The sequence below is a fragment of the Rutilus rutilus genome (genome assembly GCF_951802725.1).
Source record: "Rutilus rutilus genome assembly, chromosome: 25".
Classification (NCBI taxonomy): Eukaryota; Metazoa; Chordata; class Actinopteri; order Cypriniformes; family Leuciscidae; genus Rutilus; species Rutilus rutilus.
Genome location: NC_140229.1, coordinates 23,115,929 through 23,135,247, shown reverse-complemented (window position 1 = coordinate 23,135,247; position 19,319 = coordinate 23,115,929). Strand labels below are relative to the sequence as shown.

Sequence of the window (19,319 nt, the reverse complement as noted above, 5' to 3'; positions counted from 1 at the left end):
AACAGGAACTATTCAAATGATCATTGCATCATTTAAAATGTATATGAATTTTAAATATGTATTCTGTATTTGTTCTTGTGCATTTTGTATAGTAAAGTATATCATGAGAATACTGTGCATTACATTTTGAGGATTCTGGTCTTTCCTGTCACAACATAATTGCATCCAAGACTTTCACTTTGATACTTGTGTATATGCTGTAGTTACAATAAAGGACAGGTTATAAAACTGGTTTTATAAGTCACAATTGAAATTGTTGATGATTGTTAAAAATGTATTTCCAATTTTAAATGTTAGAAGATAATATTAACTAAATGAAATAACTAAATAAAATTATCAGCATGATAAGACAAATGGCAACAAGAACATTCTTTGTGTGAAATATATAATGAAATGCCCTTAGAGATATGTATCATCTGACAGCAAGCCATTGTAATTTTCATATTGTTTAAATTCCTCTTAATTAAGTGATCATTAATTGTGATGGTGTAAATGTATATGATAACAATAAGTAGTGTGATGGCCATGGTTGCCAACCCTGATTACCTGGTTGAAGTTAGACTTTCTTGATGGATGAATTTATCACACACGTATACTAGTATTCTCTTTTAATTGTAACAGCTCAACCTAATCAGAGCCTACAATGCAGAAGAATCATCAGGAATAAACAAATATTCTCAGAAAACATTGGACACTATACATTTTTTTCAGTATTATATACACTACTTTAATGTACAATTACAGCTGAATAGACTGAATAGGTCTCTTGCGCTCCTAAAAGCTTCTGTCGACAAAGTAGTAGGAGCAGATAAATACAGATAAAATGTAAAAAACAAAACTCAATAACTTAATATCACTAAAATGAAATTGAAAGCTGTGCTTACAGACGCTTACATCCACACATATAAACACAGAACTGATGTCTTCACTTCCAGGTCAAGAAGCTGTCAATCAAAAACTCAGTAGCCAATGAGAACACACTGCTGCTTGCCCCGCCCCCGCGAGAGATATGTGCCAGATTGGCGAACGAAAACTCAGGGGCGTAAACAAAAACTTCAGAAGCATAAATGAAAACTATGGGAGCACATTTGTAAGTTCAGATCAGCGAAAGAAAGATGTGAAAACAGTTAGCAAAACAGTGTATTAAAAACGAAGTCGAAACACTTTTTTTTCCTTCAGTTTCACAGATATTTTCTTCAGTTTCAATTTATTTTTCCATTAGTTTCTTGAAAAGTTACGTCATTTATTATTGGCACAAAGGTAATTCCATAACCACCCTTCCTAGGCTGCCCAGCACGTGTTCAGTGGACGTTCTGTGTTCTCCCCCCATGTTCAGGTGGTCTGTTGTGAGGAAAAGTGCACAAGCAGTGTCACCACACCGCCCACGCTTTGTTACCCTCACCCAATTAATAAAAGCTTCTGCCCCTGTGTTCCTCAACACAAAACACAAAAAACATATTAAAACAAACATATCAAATGAATTTGTTACAAAGAGAGAACCTCTCTCTGCCGAGAGAGAACTTTTCTTTGTAGAGAGAGCACATTTCTCTAAACCCCTGCATGCTGCCCGTAGTTCGTCCACTAGAGGGCACCATTGCACTACAAATGAGCCAACATATTACAGTACATGTATCGGCTCGGGTGGGGACACTCAGTTTGGCAAACTGTTTTGGCTCCCAAATGGGTAATGTGTACAATAATGCAGGGCTGCAGACTGCAGTTTGTAATAAAAACCCCACATTTCAACAGTGTTCTCTCTTCACACAAGGAGGAGAGAGTAGCTCACATTCTGAAAGAGGAAATTTCTTCCCTTCTAAACAAAGGAGCGATTCAGGTGGTGCCCCCCAATCTGATAAATCAAGGATTTTACTCTTGTTATTTCCTGGTTCCAAAGAAGGACGGCTCTCTCCGCCCTATTTTGGGTCCCCGAGTGTTAAACAAACATTTGAGGATATACAATTTAAGAATGTTAACTCATGTCTCGCTCGCCCGCACCATACAACGGAACGACTGGTTCACACCAGTCAATATGAAAGATGTTTTTTCCACATAAGCATTTATCCATTACACAGGAAGTTTCTTTGTTTCGCCTATCATGGCACATGTTATGAATTCACGGTTCTTCCTTTCGGGCTCTCACTCAGCCCACAGACTTTTTGTCTGTGTGCTGAGGCAGGCTTAGCTCCCCTGAGAATGTCAGGTCTGTGGATTTAGATATACATAGAAGATTGGCTTATTAGAGCCGAATCTAAGGAAAAAGTGTTGCAGGACACCTGCCGCGTGCTTACGCACATCACATCTCTCGGGTTCAGGGTGAATGAGAACAAAAGCAACCTTGCAGAGTGTGATTTTCCCGGGCTTGGAGCCGAACTTGGTCTCCATGCAAACGCGTCTCCCAAAGCACCATGGCTGGCGGAGATAATTCCTCTGTTATATGCCCTGCCGTGGCGCCTCCCCCTCCACACAGACCTATTGTCTCAAGTGAATGGGGAGATTTATCATCCACACTCTGAACAGGGTGGCTCTCTGGGCCTGGCCCATGAGAGGAAAAACCTAAGTGCACTAGGGCTTCCCCCGTGTGTGGTTGCTACTATACAGAATGCCATGTCCTTATATGGTTGTAAGTGGCAAGTGTTTAAAGGTTGGTGTGATGGGCGTGGTCTCACATCATTTCAGTGCTCAGTTTATGATATTTGCAGAAGTCCAGATTTGCAAAAGCCAGACTTGGTGCAACTGGGTGCTTCTGCAGAGGTCAGGTATGGATGTCCTTCCCATAGGAGGATCTCTCCACTTGATGTTTCAGAGAACCGGGGGTTACGACAGTAATCTGTTTTTTTTTCTGCCAATCTCATGTTAATCTTGAGTACCTATAGAGTAGTATCACATCCTTCAAGAGTCTTTAGATTTATAAGATTTATAAAAGACAGATACGCTGCCGACGGCTTCAGTAACCCGAACTTGTTCGCTTGCTTGCTCTCGCTCTGGTTGAAGTGTGTGTGCGCTCTTCCGGGAGAAGTGCCCATATAAGGACTGCCCTTTATGACATCATACAGGGCCAAACTACTAAAAACTTTCCAAAACGTATACGAATCTTGAAGGAGTGTATTTGGCACAGAAATACTCCGTCATACGTCCAACTAGTTTTTTGAAACTTTGGCCATGTTTAGCATGAAAATCCAACTCTTTAAAAGTGTAAATAAGTCAGAATGCATGAAATAGCATTAGACATCCCCTTTAAATATAAATGTTTTTGTTAAACCTACTTAATACATTAGAAATGCAGCAAATTGTTTGTTGTATTTTTCTTTTCTTTAAAAAAAAAAAAAAAAAAAAAAAACTTTTTATTGAATTAGTTTAATTAATTTCTGGTACATTATCGTAAAGCTTCTGCTTGTTCTGCTTGTTTCTGACTGATCTTTGTGCAGATGTTTTCAACCCAGCCACTGCCACCAAGACAGCCACAAAAATAATTGAAGGCAAAAACAAGAGAAGCGGAACAACACAGTCAACCCTCATGGGTGTACTTTATTTAGGAGGTTTGTGACACTGTCACGTAAGAGACATGTTTTACTGGTCTATTTATTACAATGATTTTATGTATAATAGATTTTTAATTGGTTTACATGTTTTCCTAGTCCATTTAATTCATCCTAACATTTTAAGTGTGTATGTCTTTAAGAAATGTATGGTATGGGATGGCCTGTCATTTAAAAGCGATCACATCATGATAGGAAGCAGGAACTACACGTAAGCTGTGTCCCAATGTGAAGGCTGCATCCTCCGAAGTCCGTGGGTGTTTCTCAATATACGTTCTTCAGCGATCTTGCGTCCTTGTGTTCTCGTTTTACGTCATCATTAACCGTCGAAGTTCAGACCTAATTCTCAAGAACGCAAGTACAGAGGACGCATGAAAGAACCCGGATGTGTTCTTGATACCGAGGATGCATCGAATGCAGACTTGAGCTAGTACTCGCCTGGTGTCCCAGAAGTCATTGCGGCCGGTTCCGAGTTCGTTCTTCCAAGGAAGCTTGGCAAGACCGGTCTCCACGAGAACACAAGTCCGTTCTCTGCGTTCTTGGAATTGAGAAACAGCCCGTATTTGAAGGCCGATTGCGTCACAGCGGCGCGACGAAGGACGTCCCAATTCAAAGGCTGCACACTTCGGAGGTCGTATTTGAAGGCCGATTGCGTCACCGCGGCTCGATGAAGGCTGTCCCAATTCAATTCTGCATCCTCCGAAGTCCGTATTCGAAGGCCGGTTGCGTCATCGCTGCGCGACGAAGGCTAAAGCGACGCCAAATGCACCCTTTGTTTCCCCGTGAAAGGAAGGATACATAAATGGACACTTAGCGGACTATTCTACCCCATAAGTCATCGCGCGCCGGTGACGACAGCTTTTTTTTTTTTTTTTTTTTAATAGGCTTGTTTGAGATGAGCAAAATCTGCGCAGAATCGATCACCGGTGATCAGCGCGAGACGCATGCCGGTTAGAAATAGGCTTGTTTGAGATGAGCAAAATCTGCGCAGAATCGATCACCGGTGATCAGCGCGAGATGCATGCCGGTTAGAAATGTGTCCGAGTGCGGTCCGCCTTGCTCTGATGTCATGCTGACATATGTCAAAAATCTCTCGCGAGCGCAAGGCGCACCTGTCGGATTCTGCAGTCGAGCGCAGTTGCTCTCCACCGACAGCGCTGATCAAAAGCATGATGGGAAACGACTTACTGACGACACAGCTTGATGTTCATTGGTTTAAACAACTGTGATGTATTGTTCTCTTTTAAAATGTTTGATTTTAAAACTCTGATATCATGTTTTATGTGTATACATTATGTGTTAATATTCCCAAACTATCTAACAGTGCGATCTCTATGGGTTATGCAATGTATTTTTTATAAAAAAAAAAAAAAAAAAACATGTCTGTATTAAAGAAAAAAAGACTGATAAACATGTATTTGGACTGGAATTAAATAAGTAGGCTACTTTGGGTGTCTTGTTCATTATATTTATTTTCATATAAAAGCAACAGAACTTAAATTCCATCCAGTTTATTAGCAACACTGTGCACGAGCGTGAATCCTGGAATCCCGCGATATCCATCTTTGATCTCACAGGTGTCAGATCCACTGCGAGAAGAGAGATCTGTCCGGCTTGCCTGCGCTTTTTTCACTCCTCCTCTCACTGCAGCCGCCTACTCTCGCCTACATTTCAGGCGAGGCAAGGCGCATCTCAAACAAGCCTAATGTGTCCGAGTGCGGTCCGCCTTGCTCTGATGTCATGCTGACGTATGTCAAAAAACTCTCGCGACCGCAAGGCGCACGTGTCGGATTCTGCAGTCGCGCGCAGTTGCTCTCCACACTGACTGCGCTGATCAAAAGCATGATGGGAAACGACTTGCTGACGACACAGCTTAATGTTCATTGGTTTAAACAACCGTGATGTATTGTTCTCTTTTAAAATGTTTGATTTTAAAACTCTGATATCATGTTTTTTTGTGTATACGTTATGTGTGAATATTCCCAAACTATCCGACAGTGCGATTTCTATGGGTTATGCAATGTAATTTTTATAAAAAATTAAAATTAAAATAAATGTAAAAAAACCACATATGTCTGTATTAAAGAAAAAAAAGATTGATAAACATACTTGGAATGGAATTAAGTAAGTAGGCTACTTTGGGTGTCTTGTTCATTATATTTATTTTCATATAAAAGCAACAGAACTTAAATTCCATCCAGTTTATTAGCAACACTGGGCACCAGCGTGAATCCCGTGAATCCCGCGATATTCATCTTTGATCTCACAGGTGTCAGATCCACTGTGAGAAGAGAGAACTGTCCGGCTTGCCTGCGCTTTTTTCACTCCTCCTCTCACTGCAGCCGCCTACTCTCGCCTCCATTTCAGGCGAGGCAAGGCGCATCTCAAACAAGCCTAATGACGGCCGAGAGTTCGGTGGCGGACGGCAAATTCACATTTAAATGTAAGTATTATGTTTTCATTTACTCAAATAGTGAAACCTGAGATAAAAGCCACAAAGTTTTTCTTTCTTATAAACTTCATCTTAACTCCTTCGTCACCATTACGTGGCTTCATTTGTCAGGTGGTCTAAGGCAAAACTTGTGCTAATGTTAGTTTAATAATTGTTTCAGGGAGCAAGGAGCAGACAGCCCAATTTATTAAATTGCAATTAAAAAAATAAATAAACGAAATAAATCAAATTAAAATTTATTGTCATATTTGCACTAGTCTAACTTGTGTAAATAAGAAATATCACCCTATAAAGCCCACAAACCTAAGAAAAGCAGTAGATAAGGCAATGGGGTTTCACTTTTATGTGTTTTTGTAGTGCTGTCATGCAAGCTATGTCTACAAAGGTTTTAACCAAATTTGAGTATTCATAAATATGATTTCAAAAATACAAAGTAAGAAAGTTGAGATCACATCTTTGCTGAAATGTATTGTGCTGTTGTTGTCAACAAGCTATGGGTAATTTGCTCTGCCTTAGGATTGCACGTGTCCTGGGACAGGAGAGGGTGTGAGTGGGAACCCACTGCTGAAACTTGGCCCTGGTTTGTCCTCATGGATGAGGTGTTGGGACAGAGGCATTACACCAACCCCCTGTCCTCATTGCCTCAATCCCTCAATCCCTGAGGACAGACCAGGCCGGAGTTCAGCAGTGTGTGACCAAGAAGAGGAAGAGTCAGGGGCAACACCAGCACCAGCATCAGCACCAGGAGAGTAGGGAGAGAATGGACAGGCTGTTTTCTCTTCTTGAAAGAATGATTGAGAAATATATATATATATACAGTATATATTCTTGTTTAACTTTTTTTCACTTAAATTTTTTAAAAGGAAAAAAAAATTCTGTACATTTATTTATTTTTATGCAACTTTAAATGTGTAAATAAAAGAGAATTCATTGCTCTGGACATTGTTTATTTTTGTAATGACAGTCATAATTTCTGCATGAAACAAATTCTTCTATACCTTTTTTCCCCCAACTATTTACAACATATGTTAAACATCTCAAAATCAACATAAACATTTAAATTTACAGTACATAAAATAAGAAAAAATGATGTAGACTTTTATTCAGCTGAGTGGGAGACCCTGGTGTGCTGCTGGACCGGGATGGGCTCCACAATAGAGACCCTGGTAAGGCCTCCTGTGGTGGGACATCATCTGGGATGCTCTCCAGAGTGTTTGACTGCATATTTTCACTATCCACTAAGTTGTCTACCAACAGGTTTACAGGGCTAACTCATGGAATAAATATTGAGATACTTTATTACACTAAAGTACTTTTAATAACCACTAATACCACATTGGGGAAAAACTACTAGTCATATATTTCAAACCTTAGTTAAGCAAAATTATCTTGCATACTCTAATGTACTTAAGGCATCAAGAGTAAAAGTAAAGGAATTCTGCAGGAAAAAAACCTTGTCAGGGTTTTGATGATGGTTCTGCTTTTATATTACTGCATATGTTGCATTTTACTTTGAATATTTTCAAGGTTGATACATTTAAACTATATACTTTTGTGTAGTTTAATGTAAAACAATGCATCATATTGTAAAATAACAATTTTGTAGTGTTGCTGTCCTGTGTGGGAAAATTACTTCGAGTAGCCTTAACGAAGTATGTAGTAACTTACATATCACCACTGGTTATTTTGAAAATTAAAGTAACAAAATGAAGGCCTATTGTCACAAAATTAACAAATTTTTGCTAACTACACCTCCGTCCCATTTCAAAGGGCGCATCTGTAGCGCTCGGACCGGTCTAGCCTATGGAGGATTGTTCTTGTCGCCTAGCAACAGTGACTGACAGCTGCCGATGAAGAGCGGGAGTAACATTCGCACTGGACTTTTTATATTCAACTGGGTTTTATATTCAAATAGGGTTGAAAACCTGTGTAAATTTACCATGGTTTATTTATGTGCATAATAAAAATAATACACTAGCCTACAAAATCACATCAAAGTAGGCTAAGATTTGAATCTTCGAAAGTACATGGCCTGAAACATCCGTACCATGTCAGTAAAATATAAAACATAAAAATGACAATAGCCAATTCTGGCTCCATAGCTGTTTACTCAATTATATCAAATGAATTATCAGGATGGCAGCATACTCTCGCACCGTTGCTTGGCGCCTGGAGCGGTAATCGGGAACACCTGGCTGCACAATTAGGAAATCTTACGAAGGCTACATGGTGCGTCGTTCGGAGGACGCATAGGCTGCATCATTTGAAGTCCGCGGCCTTCGAAGGATGCAGCCTTTACATTGGGACACAGCTACAGGATGCAAAGTGCCAAAAAAGTGAAGAAGAAGAAGAAGAAGAAGCAGGAACTACAATTGTATAAAGAGAGCAGCATGGCAAACAAACAGGAGTCACCACATATACCAATCACTTTTCTGGATTGTGGAGTTACCATCTTGGGGACTCGCCTTTCCAGACACAAACTTCAAGCTTTTGGATTTTCACTTCTTTTGGACTGTATATACACTGGTGGACACTCACATTGGGACGCTTCAACACACAAGGATTCTTATGGACTGTTTTAGGGTATGCGCGATGAACTATGCTTTAAACAGCCAGAGTTTTCCGGTTTTATTGTGTTGTTTTATAGTCTGCTGTGAAAAATGTAAATACAGCGTTCTTATCCACTTTAATATACGTCCTGTCTCATTCTTTTAACCTCTGATTCCTCACACAGTCAAATCTGACCCCATTTTAACTATTGTAACCGGCTGATCATTACAGGATAATGGACTTTAAGGGGTGAAGCATGTAAGTTTATAAATGTATCAAAACCACAACATATGCAGGATGAGACTTCTGTTTAAAAAAAATTGCTTTGACAGGCATGCATGTTAAGTGTTTTTAATCTTATTCACTAAGATTACTGCCAAAAAGTCGTCAATTTACAAACAAAATGTAAAAAAAAAAAAGTTTTAAGATGGAATATTCTGGATTTAATTTTAATGGATGATAAGCTTAATCAGAAACATTTCAACACTATCTCACGACCAATTCGTATGTATTTCACGAGGAAGCAAATTTGTACGAATTGTCTAAACCCCAGTGACGGGTAGGTTATTCGTCCGTTTACAAAATTTTATTGGAAACTAGTTGCTAGTTGTAATTTAGTGGAATTACACACACAGAAAAAAAAACCTTTTCATTTTATAATACTGCAGGAAAACAACAAAATGCAACAAAAAATGTAACAAACAACAATTAACTGTAAATTGCTTTGCAGCATTATACTGTACTCCATTTTACAGCAATTATCATTTTTATAGAAAGTCATTGCCAACTGTTTTTTGCCAGCCATGTCCTGTACATTTTGTTTACATTTTACAATAGTAATATATTTGTCTTATTTTTATAATTATGAGTTATTCATAGGAATAGAAGTACCTACTAGTAGTATGTTCATATTTATTAGGTTGCAAAAAAGCAAACATGTAAATGTAAAGGGGATTTTTCTGAAAGAAATTTCATTTGGTGCTTTTGAAGACTACACCCAAATGTAAAACTGATGTACCCGGTAGTGACTTAGTGCTATGCAGAACATTTTTTTTTTTTTTCATTTTTCATTTTGTTATTGACTTGACCCCTTTTATTTAATAAATAATTTTGAACATCTTTCCTTGCCCTGACTATACACATGAAAACTGACATCTTTAACCATTATGAATGGCAGGTCTTTAAGGAGTTTGAGTTTACTCTTTTAAAGACTACACCCATTTGTGAGCACTGATGTACCCTGATAGTGATTGAAGTACTGTGCTGGTCTTAAAATTTTAATTGGAAGTGCTGAGACCTGAAGACTTAAGGTATGTCACTCTTAACCTATAATAATGATTTTTGTTTTAGAGCTGTTGGGATGGGTTTTGTGGGAAACTCACCATCCGCCCATCCGTGTTGAATAAAATCCATACACAGAGAAAAGTAGCGCTGGCAACTGTGGTTTACTGAAAAACAATTACAAAAATTACCATAATTTTCACCCCCAAAAAAAAATGTTTGCACATTTAATTTGTATGTGACTTGGGTTGACAAGAGTCCTATTTTAATGAAAAGGTATTTAGGCAGAAGTAAAAATATATTTTTTGGGATGGATTTTTTTAACCCTCTGTTTAATAACATTTTGTTTTAAAAAAAGACAGTGTATCTTTAACTTTTAGCAACTAAATCAAATCAATATTTATCATGAGCTCACTTTACAACAGCTTTTGTCCTAGGTACACTTGCTCACAGTTTTTAAGATAGAATTTTAAGATATAGTTTTTAAGAAATTTTTCAACAGTTCTTGTGGATTTATTCAGTTTTTTTTTCTGTCTCTGCATCATAATCCCAGACGGCCTCTGATTGTGAGATCAGATTGTACTGTCTGTTGTCTCACCATGTGCATATAAACATCTCTCTAGATTAATATGTATGGCAAATAATGTTCGAAAATTATATTTGTAAACTGAAATTGGAAATTATGTGTAAACTTATATTTTCTACAGGCACACCAAAGGAAAAGATAACAACCTTAATAACAACCTTAACTTTTTTTGTGAAAAATCTAACATGCCTTTGCACAGTATTTTGAGTCACAAGCTACCATTTGTTTTATGTATACTGTATATATGAAAAGAAATTACAAATACTTACTTTTGAACTTGAAATGCTTTGCTGATGTCAGAAGGGTGTGAGGACCTGCTCGAGTCCCTCTCTCTTTTATCTCATCAGACTGTACCAAACAACAGAGGGGAGGAGGACGTGATCTCAGTTAAAAAACACTTGAAAGAAATAAGATGTCATGAATGTCAACAGAACACTTCCTCTGCAATGTGGCAGAGCTGAACTTGTCAGACTAACTTCCTGTGCATGCGGTTTGCACCCTGCTACTGAGAAGTGAAAAACATCTTAAGACAGAGACAACTATGTTATACATTTGTGCAAGCTTCTACTCCCTTATATTAAACATCCTTGTTCTTTGTCCAGCATGGAGTCTGACATGTCTGACTTGTTCACAGTCTTTCAGCAAGTTTAGCACTTTCTTCTCCATTGTGTCCATGTATGTCTTTTGGATTCCTTCCACTTTGATCATTCCATTTCGACGTGAAACAGCTGCATCCAGTAAAGACGTGGCAGAGTTTATAAAGTCTTATCGATAATTTTCCACTAGTTCAACATGACCTTCTCCTTAGTATGATTTGATCTTGTCATTCATTTCATCTTGTCCTTTTGAAAGCTCAAATTCTGTTTCCTGTAGTAAACGACAACGAACATCTTCAACGGTGCACTTCTCAGAGTTTTCATATTTTCCATGATTTAAGATCTTGGTTTCAGCTTCTGACGCCCATGTGTGCATTTGCTTTCTCAGTGTCCAGTCCCATCTGTTGTACTCTGTGCACAGTTTCATGTATGCATCAGCCACCAGGCTGTTTCTGAAACTGAAGATGAATTTCTCAAATTTCACAGCTTTGTACACTACACAACCTCCACAAGTCTTTGGTCCATTTAAGAAATTCATTGATGTTGTAGGACTCGTAACCTCTGAATATTTCCATTATGTGCTTTTTGAGATCATACACAGACTCACTATAGCCAATACTCACTGGTGCCATTGGGGGCTTTCCATGCCACAATCCAGGAATGTAGTGGTCACCCGTCTCAGTGTCATAGTTCATCACATCTGTAAATTTGCTGAATTCCAGTTTGTTCTCCATTTTGGCTGCAGCTTGTGTCATTTCATCCAGTTGTTCCAACAGAAATTTACGGTCTCTCATGTTTGAATCATGAGCCGAGACATCAGCAACATTCTGGTGTACAAACAAACACGTGTGTTTCTTTCCAATCTCCTTCATCCTGATGAAGGCGTGAACAATGATCTGCAAAATGTCTTTCATCTCTGTTGAATTCTCCATGGTGATGTTGGAAATTGTTACATCACTCAGTCCAAAAACAAGAGTTGCCAACTCATTAGCCGCGTTTCCACTGTCGGGACAGAGCGAGCCACGGCTTTCAATGGGCCTGGCTGGGCTATTAGCCTCGGACCTGTAGCACCAAGCCCAAAACCACGCTGCATTTCCACCGCCGGTGCTCCGCAGCCCTTCACTAAAACACGCCTCTCTGGAACGTCACACAAACCCATAATTTCACCAACAAATGGAAGTTTTATCAGAAAACGAATCAGAAAGAAATCACTGGAAACTGGCGAGATCGCAAAATGAACATGATAGAAGCGACTGTTTGTTGCCATTTTTGTTGTTTACTTAAAGATTTATAACCCAAGTAATCAATGTTTTACCTACATTGATCATAATGAATCAACTTGTGTCAAGATTGCACACATTAGTCACACAGAAATGAAGTGGTATTTAGTCAGAGAAACAGAGGAAACTCCCGAAAAATCTAAATATGAATATCAGACAGTCCGGTATAAAGAGACGAGACGTACTTACAGATAAAATAAATACACAATTGTGATAGCCTATGATTTGTCTTGATTTCTTCAAGTGGTCGTATTTACCATGTTTACTATAGTAATGGTTAGCATGCATACTCTTTTGCATCGCATATAAATATGCCTGCCTTATACAGTGATCATAATCTAAATAATCTAAATTTATTTCAAACACTCGCTGCTGTCTGAAAGTGCGTTTTGAGCTAAAAATAATTATTTTAAAAGTCTTTAATGCTGATGTTAGCTGGTATGAAATCATCCGGCACTGCCGTCTCCAGACTCAGGTATACTCTGCCTTTGTTCCTCAAGACCAAGGTATTCGGCGGGCAAAAAACCCAGGCCGCTGGCCCAGAGGAAGCCCAGACGAGGCCCGATCAAGCCCCGGAATTGACAGTGGAAATGCGACTGGCCCTGGCATGCACTAGCACGCCCGCTTTTGGCTCGACAGTGGAAACGCGGCTATTGTCATGTTCATGGCTGTTGTGCAGTTGTGCGAGCTTTTTAACCCCCAAAGTGTCAATTATCACTATATAATCACAATTGAGTTCTGATTGGCGATCATCTGCTACTTTAATAAGCTGCATAAAGGCTCCCCTGGTGCACTTTCCACTGCTGCAAACTGAACTACAAACATGGTGTTCAGCAGCGTTGACTTTCCTGAACTCACTGATAAAAAATATTTTGTGGTGAAGTAAATACTACAGAAAAAAACAATTTACATGAAAAAGTTAGTTCAGGCAAGAATTTAAAAAACGAAGTATATTCTATATTAGTACTCAATTCAAGCGTATAGAAACGAAAGCGTAAATATCAAAGTTATAAAATTAAGTAAAATTACTCAACTTTTCTGATACTGGTGTTCCCATCATGCACTGGGCCTTGAATAATTAATGAGGTTGATTTTTCACTGTTTTCCAGCTGTATTTACACTGTTTTGTCTTTGCTTTATTGTTAGGATTATTAACTTGCCATTTTGTGACATTTGGAGTTAATTTTCTACTCAAAATGACACAAAAACAAACCATCAAATGTTACCGTCATTTTGTATTGTCTATCAAGTATTGAGGTCTCTACGTGGTAAGTTCTGAAATGTACATTTGGTGTTTCACACAATATCTATTATTAATTTCTTAGATGTTTTTAAGGAAAGCATTAACTTTGAAAGTGTGGTTTAATTCAGTGTTATATTGTTTAAAGGAGTCATAATGTAGAAATTTCACTTTTCCACGAGAATCAATGTATGTTATGATTGCATAATGATTGTACACTGGCCGGGAAGCCGATATTTAAAAGTGAAGCGTTTGTTTACCTCAGGGTTTGTAAAATAGGCCACGTGCACGCGCACGAAAAAACGAGATTTTGATTTCTTCCCCCTCTTGACGTCAAGACGGGGGAGGATATACCAAATATGGACACCGCAAACCTATGCCGCGGGAAGCCCGCCCCTCTCCCCCTCTCCCCCTCAGATTCAGTTTAGTCGACTCGAGAAAGATGGAGAAACCGAGTGTAGCCTACACTTGAGATGCTCTGTGGGTGACTGCCACAAACAACATGCAAATGTGTTTTATCTACCAAAAACGGACGAAACTATCAGGGAACAGTGGAGGAAATTCATTTTTAATGACGCTGTCCCAACAACTCTTTCAAGTGGCGTATCGTTAGGTGTGTGTGCTAAACATTTTACACCGGAATCATTTACAAATTTGGGGCAATATCAGGCGAACTTGGCCTCGAAGCTCCGTTTGGGAAAAGGTGCCATCCCAACCATCAGGGACTTGCCAGAAATTGAAAAGGTAAGACTGTGTTTTTATTGCTCTACTGTGGTTAACAAATAGCAGCTAACGTTAACTGCTAATGCGGCTATTGTATGTAACGTTACCTTCGAGGTAAACACGGGGAATGGACTCTACAAATGCTAGCCACATCTTTCCACTTTGTTTTACACTAGCAGCTACAGTAGTGACTGTACAGGAGTCCATGCTCAGTGGCTAAAACTGTTTAAATGCAAGTATAACATCACGTTGCATGTCTAAAGAAGAAACATATTGAATGTCTAAATAACCACAACGTGAAACAAGGCAAAAACACCACATGATAGTAAAAATCTCAAAACCACTGTAAGCTGATAAAAAAAAATAAAAAACTACATCTCCGTTAATGTAATCTACATTAAATAAAAGGTAAATTTATGTGGGAGAAAATAGCAACACACGTTTTTGCTCGAACTGATGTTAATGTATGTCTCAGTCAAAATGATTGTCTTTACCATTCAGAGACATCTTGATGTAGACGTGCATCCAACAACTCTACATCTTCCCTTTCCAGCTCTGGTTCAGAGTCCGGCTCAAACATGTACGGTTGAATCCCATATGTCGCGGCCGGGTCGGGTTCTGACAACTTGCGCCATGTCAGTTTGTAATGATGCTGAAGTTACCTGCGGTGTCAACCCCCCTCCTTCCTGCAACCAATCAACGCGCCCCTCATTTGCATTATTATAATGACCGTCCACGACAGCCAAAACATCGCATCAGATCTCGCGAGACAATAATGCCTTTAGAAATAAGGGTCTGAGGGGCTCTGTGTTGATTTTTTTTTCCACTTTTCTTTTTTAGAAGTGCCTGAAAGACTATAATAGAGCATTGGGTACCAAAGTTAAAACAACATTATGACTCCTTTAAGTAAAATGTATTGCAAAGGAAACTTAATAACTAAACTACATAGAATATGTATGCTAAGTTTAATTCACACTTGTTTGTCAGTACATTGAGCAGTGTTGTATTAAAGTTGTATTAAAGTCCCAAATAAGTTGTTCCAAGTTATTCCGTTTAATTTGATCTTAAAGTCCGCGTGAACCGGAAGTTGCAAACGACTTTTCTCCAGTGTTGTGACATATTTCCCATGCAGTGAAACGGAATATTGAACCCCTCTGCAGGGTTTTACTCTAGCGCTCCTCCTCTCCATCTCTGCTCATAGCAGACTAACGGTTTGAGGGGAGTGGTTAAGCGTTTCCCAACCCAAGCCGTCAAACCTACATCATCAGAGAAGGAACGCCATTCCAGACCGGAAGAAACTTTTCAGACTTTGATTAAAGATTACGACGGCAAACAATTTTTTTCTGTGTATTAACTTGCACGGATTAATTTTTCACCACAAGACTAGTAATATGCGCCAACAAAGTAAATAGGGTCAATTTTGATTGGCCTAATAAAAGACTCAAAATATGGATAAAAAGTTTGATATGTCCATGATTTTTATATATATTTTATCAATATCTTTAGATGATTGTTTAATGGTGGTGGCTTTGTTTAATTGTAGGAAGCAACTACAAGACAGACAATATATATTAACAATACAAGTTACAGAACAACTCTGTTGCCAGTAACATTTATTCAAGTTACACTGATATGTGATTGGCAAATGCTTGAAATGTTAATTAAACTGAGGCAGATGTCTGTAGTGTTGTGACCTCACTAATACAGACATGCCTGTATACTTTATGTCTAAAAGAGTCACAGAACAACTGCTCTTAACAGAGATACATTCACAACACAAACCAAAATCAAATTCACAATCACAAACAAAAATCAAATTCACAACACAAACCAAAATTAAATACACAATCACAAACGAAAAACAACTCACAGTACAGTACAAACATTTGAAAGAAAATCTGTTCTAAAATAAGATGTCATGAATGTCAACAGAACACTTCCTCTGCAACGTGGCAGAGCTGAACTTGTCAGACTAACTTCCTGTGCATGCGGTTTGCACCCTGCTACTGAGAAGTGAAAAACATCTTAAGACAGAGACAACTATGTTATACATTTGTGCAAGCTTCTACTCCCTTATATTAAACATCCTTGTTCTTTACATTAATCATAGCTTTTGGCTGATTATACGTTTACTACTGTATATAAGATTGATCATAATGCTGAATGTAAATAGGCTTTATAAAGATAATTAAAATTTCCATTACAACTTCTCTGAGTGACTATGGAATGTTCTGTTTAATTTTTATTCAACTGTGAATTAGGGCTGCACGATATGTGGAAAAGCTGCGATGTGCGATAACATTGTTTAATATTGCGATGACGATATTACTTGTGATAAATATTCAAATGTGAATGTTAGCTATAGCTAACAACAATTCCTGAATTTTTTTTATATTTTTTTTTAATACATTTTTTTAAATAGGCATTGCAAAATAGAATATACTGTTCCCATGTCTTAGTGCTTTAATAGGTTATTTGCGTGATAGGTCAAACGTTTATTACCTGCCTGGTTCAGATTAGGCGATTTAGCGCGAGTGAGTGAGCGAGGGACTCTATCGGTCCATACGCAGTGTTCACTGCTCCCCTACTCCCTGAGCACGGTATATCAGTTGAAGTGGACTTCACTGACAATAGGGGATTATCACGCTTCCGGGTTTCATGGGCGGGATTTGTCAACTCTGTGCATGTCCACTTCCGGCGCAGTTCAACAATGGCTGAAACGAAGGCTAGATGTCACTGCTCTGTTCCACTTTGTAAATCAAACAAACAACGCCAACCCTACTTAAGTTTTCATGGATTCCCGACTGAATTGAGTCTAAGGAAGAAGTGGATTAAAGCGGTTCGTCGGGATGAAGGGCCAAACTTTAAAATAAAACAAGGTAGCACGTTTGTTTGTAGCCGGCACTTTAGTGAATCAGACTACTACACTAACGTTAGCAGGCTAGCGTTAGCTGACATGGCTAACTTTACCAACCGGGGTCGCATCAAGCGTCTGAAAATCGGGTCTGTGCCCTCCCGTTTCCAGTGGAACAACTGGGGAGAAGGGACTCCAAGAAGGGAGTCCGCTTATAAAAGAGCATCAACTCGCTTAGGACATGACGTTTGCCCAGCCCTTCCTCTGGAGCAGTCCCTTCCATGTGAGGAAGAGGCGATGGAGGAGGTCGCAGCTTCGGTGGTGATGACTGAACATGATTACGGTTCTGCTCCTAAACCAGGTATGTCATTGTTTGCCGCCTTGCTTGTGTTCTGAAATGTGGTTTATGAGGACATCTGTGTCCTCATAAACCAAACGGCTTAAAAAAAAACAACTAAATGGTGTTTTTTGAAATCCAAAAAGGCCAAAAGTTTTCTCTGATTGGTAGGTTTAGGGGTAGGGTTTATAGGGTGATAGATTATACAGTTTGTACATTAGAAAAACCATAACGCCTATGGAAAGTCCCCGTAAACCACATATCCAAGTGTGTGTGTGTGTGTGTGTGTGTGTGTGCGCGTGCGCGTGAGTGTGTACGTACGTTTGAGAGAGATTGTGTGTGAGTGCAAGAGTGAGTTTTGTGTTTATACACCTGCCGTTCCCGCACAGGGTTGATGCAAAAGCCTCTAAGTGCCATCTGAAATTTTCTTTTCTTCTAGAATGATCATTTTTATCAAGCTTATTTAAGTTCAGTTATTTCACTTAAATGGCAATTCATTTTCATTGCCATTTAAGTGAAAATTACTGAACTTAAATATACGAGCTTCATAAAAATTATTATTCTAGAAGAACATTTCAGATGGCACTTAGAGGCTTTTGCATCTGAACTCTTCAAATATTAACCATATATGCAGTTTATATTGCTTGTAATTGGGATGAAGTAAACATTTGTTGAGTATTTTAATGTTTATTTTTGTGTTGATTTTTGTAATTAAATTATTTTTTTCTCTCATCTCATACAGGTGCACTGGATGCTGCTGCTGCACGCATACAGCAATTGGAAGACGAAGTCAAAGAGCTGACAACAGAGCTGTCACAGCTGAAAGTGAGTCAAGTGCTTTTTCACCGATTTTGTGTCTCAGACAAGGACATCCTTTTTTACACAAGATTCACTTCAAGAGATGTTTTTTGTTACTTCTGGGAGGCTATTCAACCATCTGCCTCCATGGTGGTTTATTGGTCGAAAGCTCAGAAAAAGGGACAAACATTTGAACCGCTTTCTCCCAGTCCAACGCGTAGACTGCAACTGGTTGATGAGTTTTTTCTTTTCTGCTGTCGAGTTGCTGCAGGCCTGCAAGAGAAGGTGCTGGCTGACATGTTTCAGGTCAGTGTGTCCACTGTCTCACGTGTTGTTATAACGTGGGCCAACTACCTTTACCTGCTCCTTGGCTCCCTTCCCATCTGGATGAGTAAACAGCAAGTCAAGAACACCATGCCAAGCAAATTTGTGCAGTACAGTCCAGATGTTCGGGTAATCATCGACTGCACCGAGGTGCGATGCCAGAATCCATCATCCCTCACTCTCCAGTCAGAGGTTTTCTCATCGTACAAAAACACGACAACCTTTAAGGGATTAATTGGGATTGCCCCATGTAGTGCTGTGACTTTTGTGTCAAGTCTCTTCACCGGCTCCATCTCTGACCGAGAGCTGACTGAACGAAGTGGACTGCTCGACTTACTGGAGCCAGGAGATGGCTGCATGGCAGACAAGGGTTTCACCATCGAGAAGCTGCTAGCTGACCGTGGGGCAACGCTGATTATACCACCCTTCAAGATGACAGGTAGGCATGAAAGGAATGAACATTTCAAATTAAAACTGTGACCAAAATGATAATCATTAAGATGTGCAGACAAATGTTTATAAAGGACTGAGGCACTCACTGAAATAATAGAAATTAACTTATTTCATCTCTAACCACAGCGCAGTTCACCAAAGAGGATGCTCTAAAAACACAAGCAATCGCCCGACTTCGAATCCTCGTGGAAAGAGCAATACGCAGAGTCAAGGAATACCGCATCTGGCAACACACTGTCCCTCTAACCTTGTCTGGGACAGTCAACCAGCTGTGGACCATCTGCTGTGTGATGACCAACTTCCAGGGAC

The 19,319-nt window shown here is 39.2% G+C and overlaps 1 protein-coding gene across 3 annotated transcripts in view; it reads right to left on the bottom strand.

Annotated features, from left to right (window-relative positions):
• The window catches only part of LOC311285080 (up-regulator of cell proliferation-like), a 40,167-nt gene extending 29,407 nt beyond the window's left edge, over nucleotides 1-10,760 (bottom strand). Inside the window, exons 1-2 of one of the 3 annotated variants that reach the window (XM_084400517.1) lie at nucleotides 10,675-10,760; nucleotides 9,921-9,986 (exon numbers count right to left, since the gene is read on the bottom strand). In XM_084400517.1, coding sequence (XP_084256643.1) covers nucleotides 9,921-9,951 — 31 coding nt within the window. In that variant the 5' untranslated portion in view covers nucleotides 9,952-9,986; nucleotides 10,675-10,760. The remainder of the gene's footprint in view (nucleotides 1-9,920; nucleotides 9,987-10,674) is intronic. The other 2 variants (XM_084400519.1, XM_084400518.1) reach the window with 2 other exon arrangements.
• Nucleotides 10,761-19,319: the final 8,559 nt, after the last annotated feature.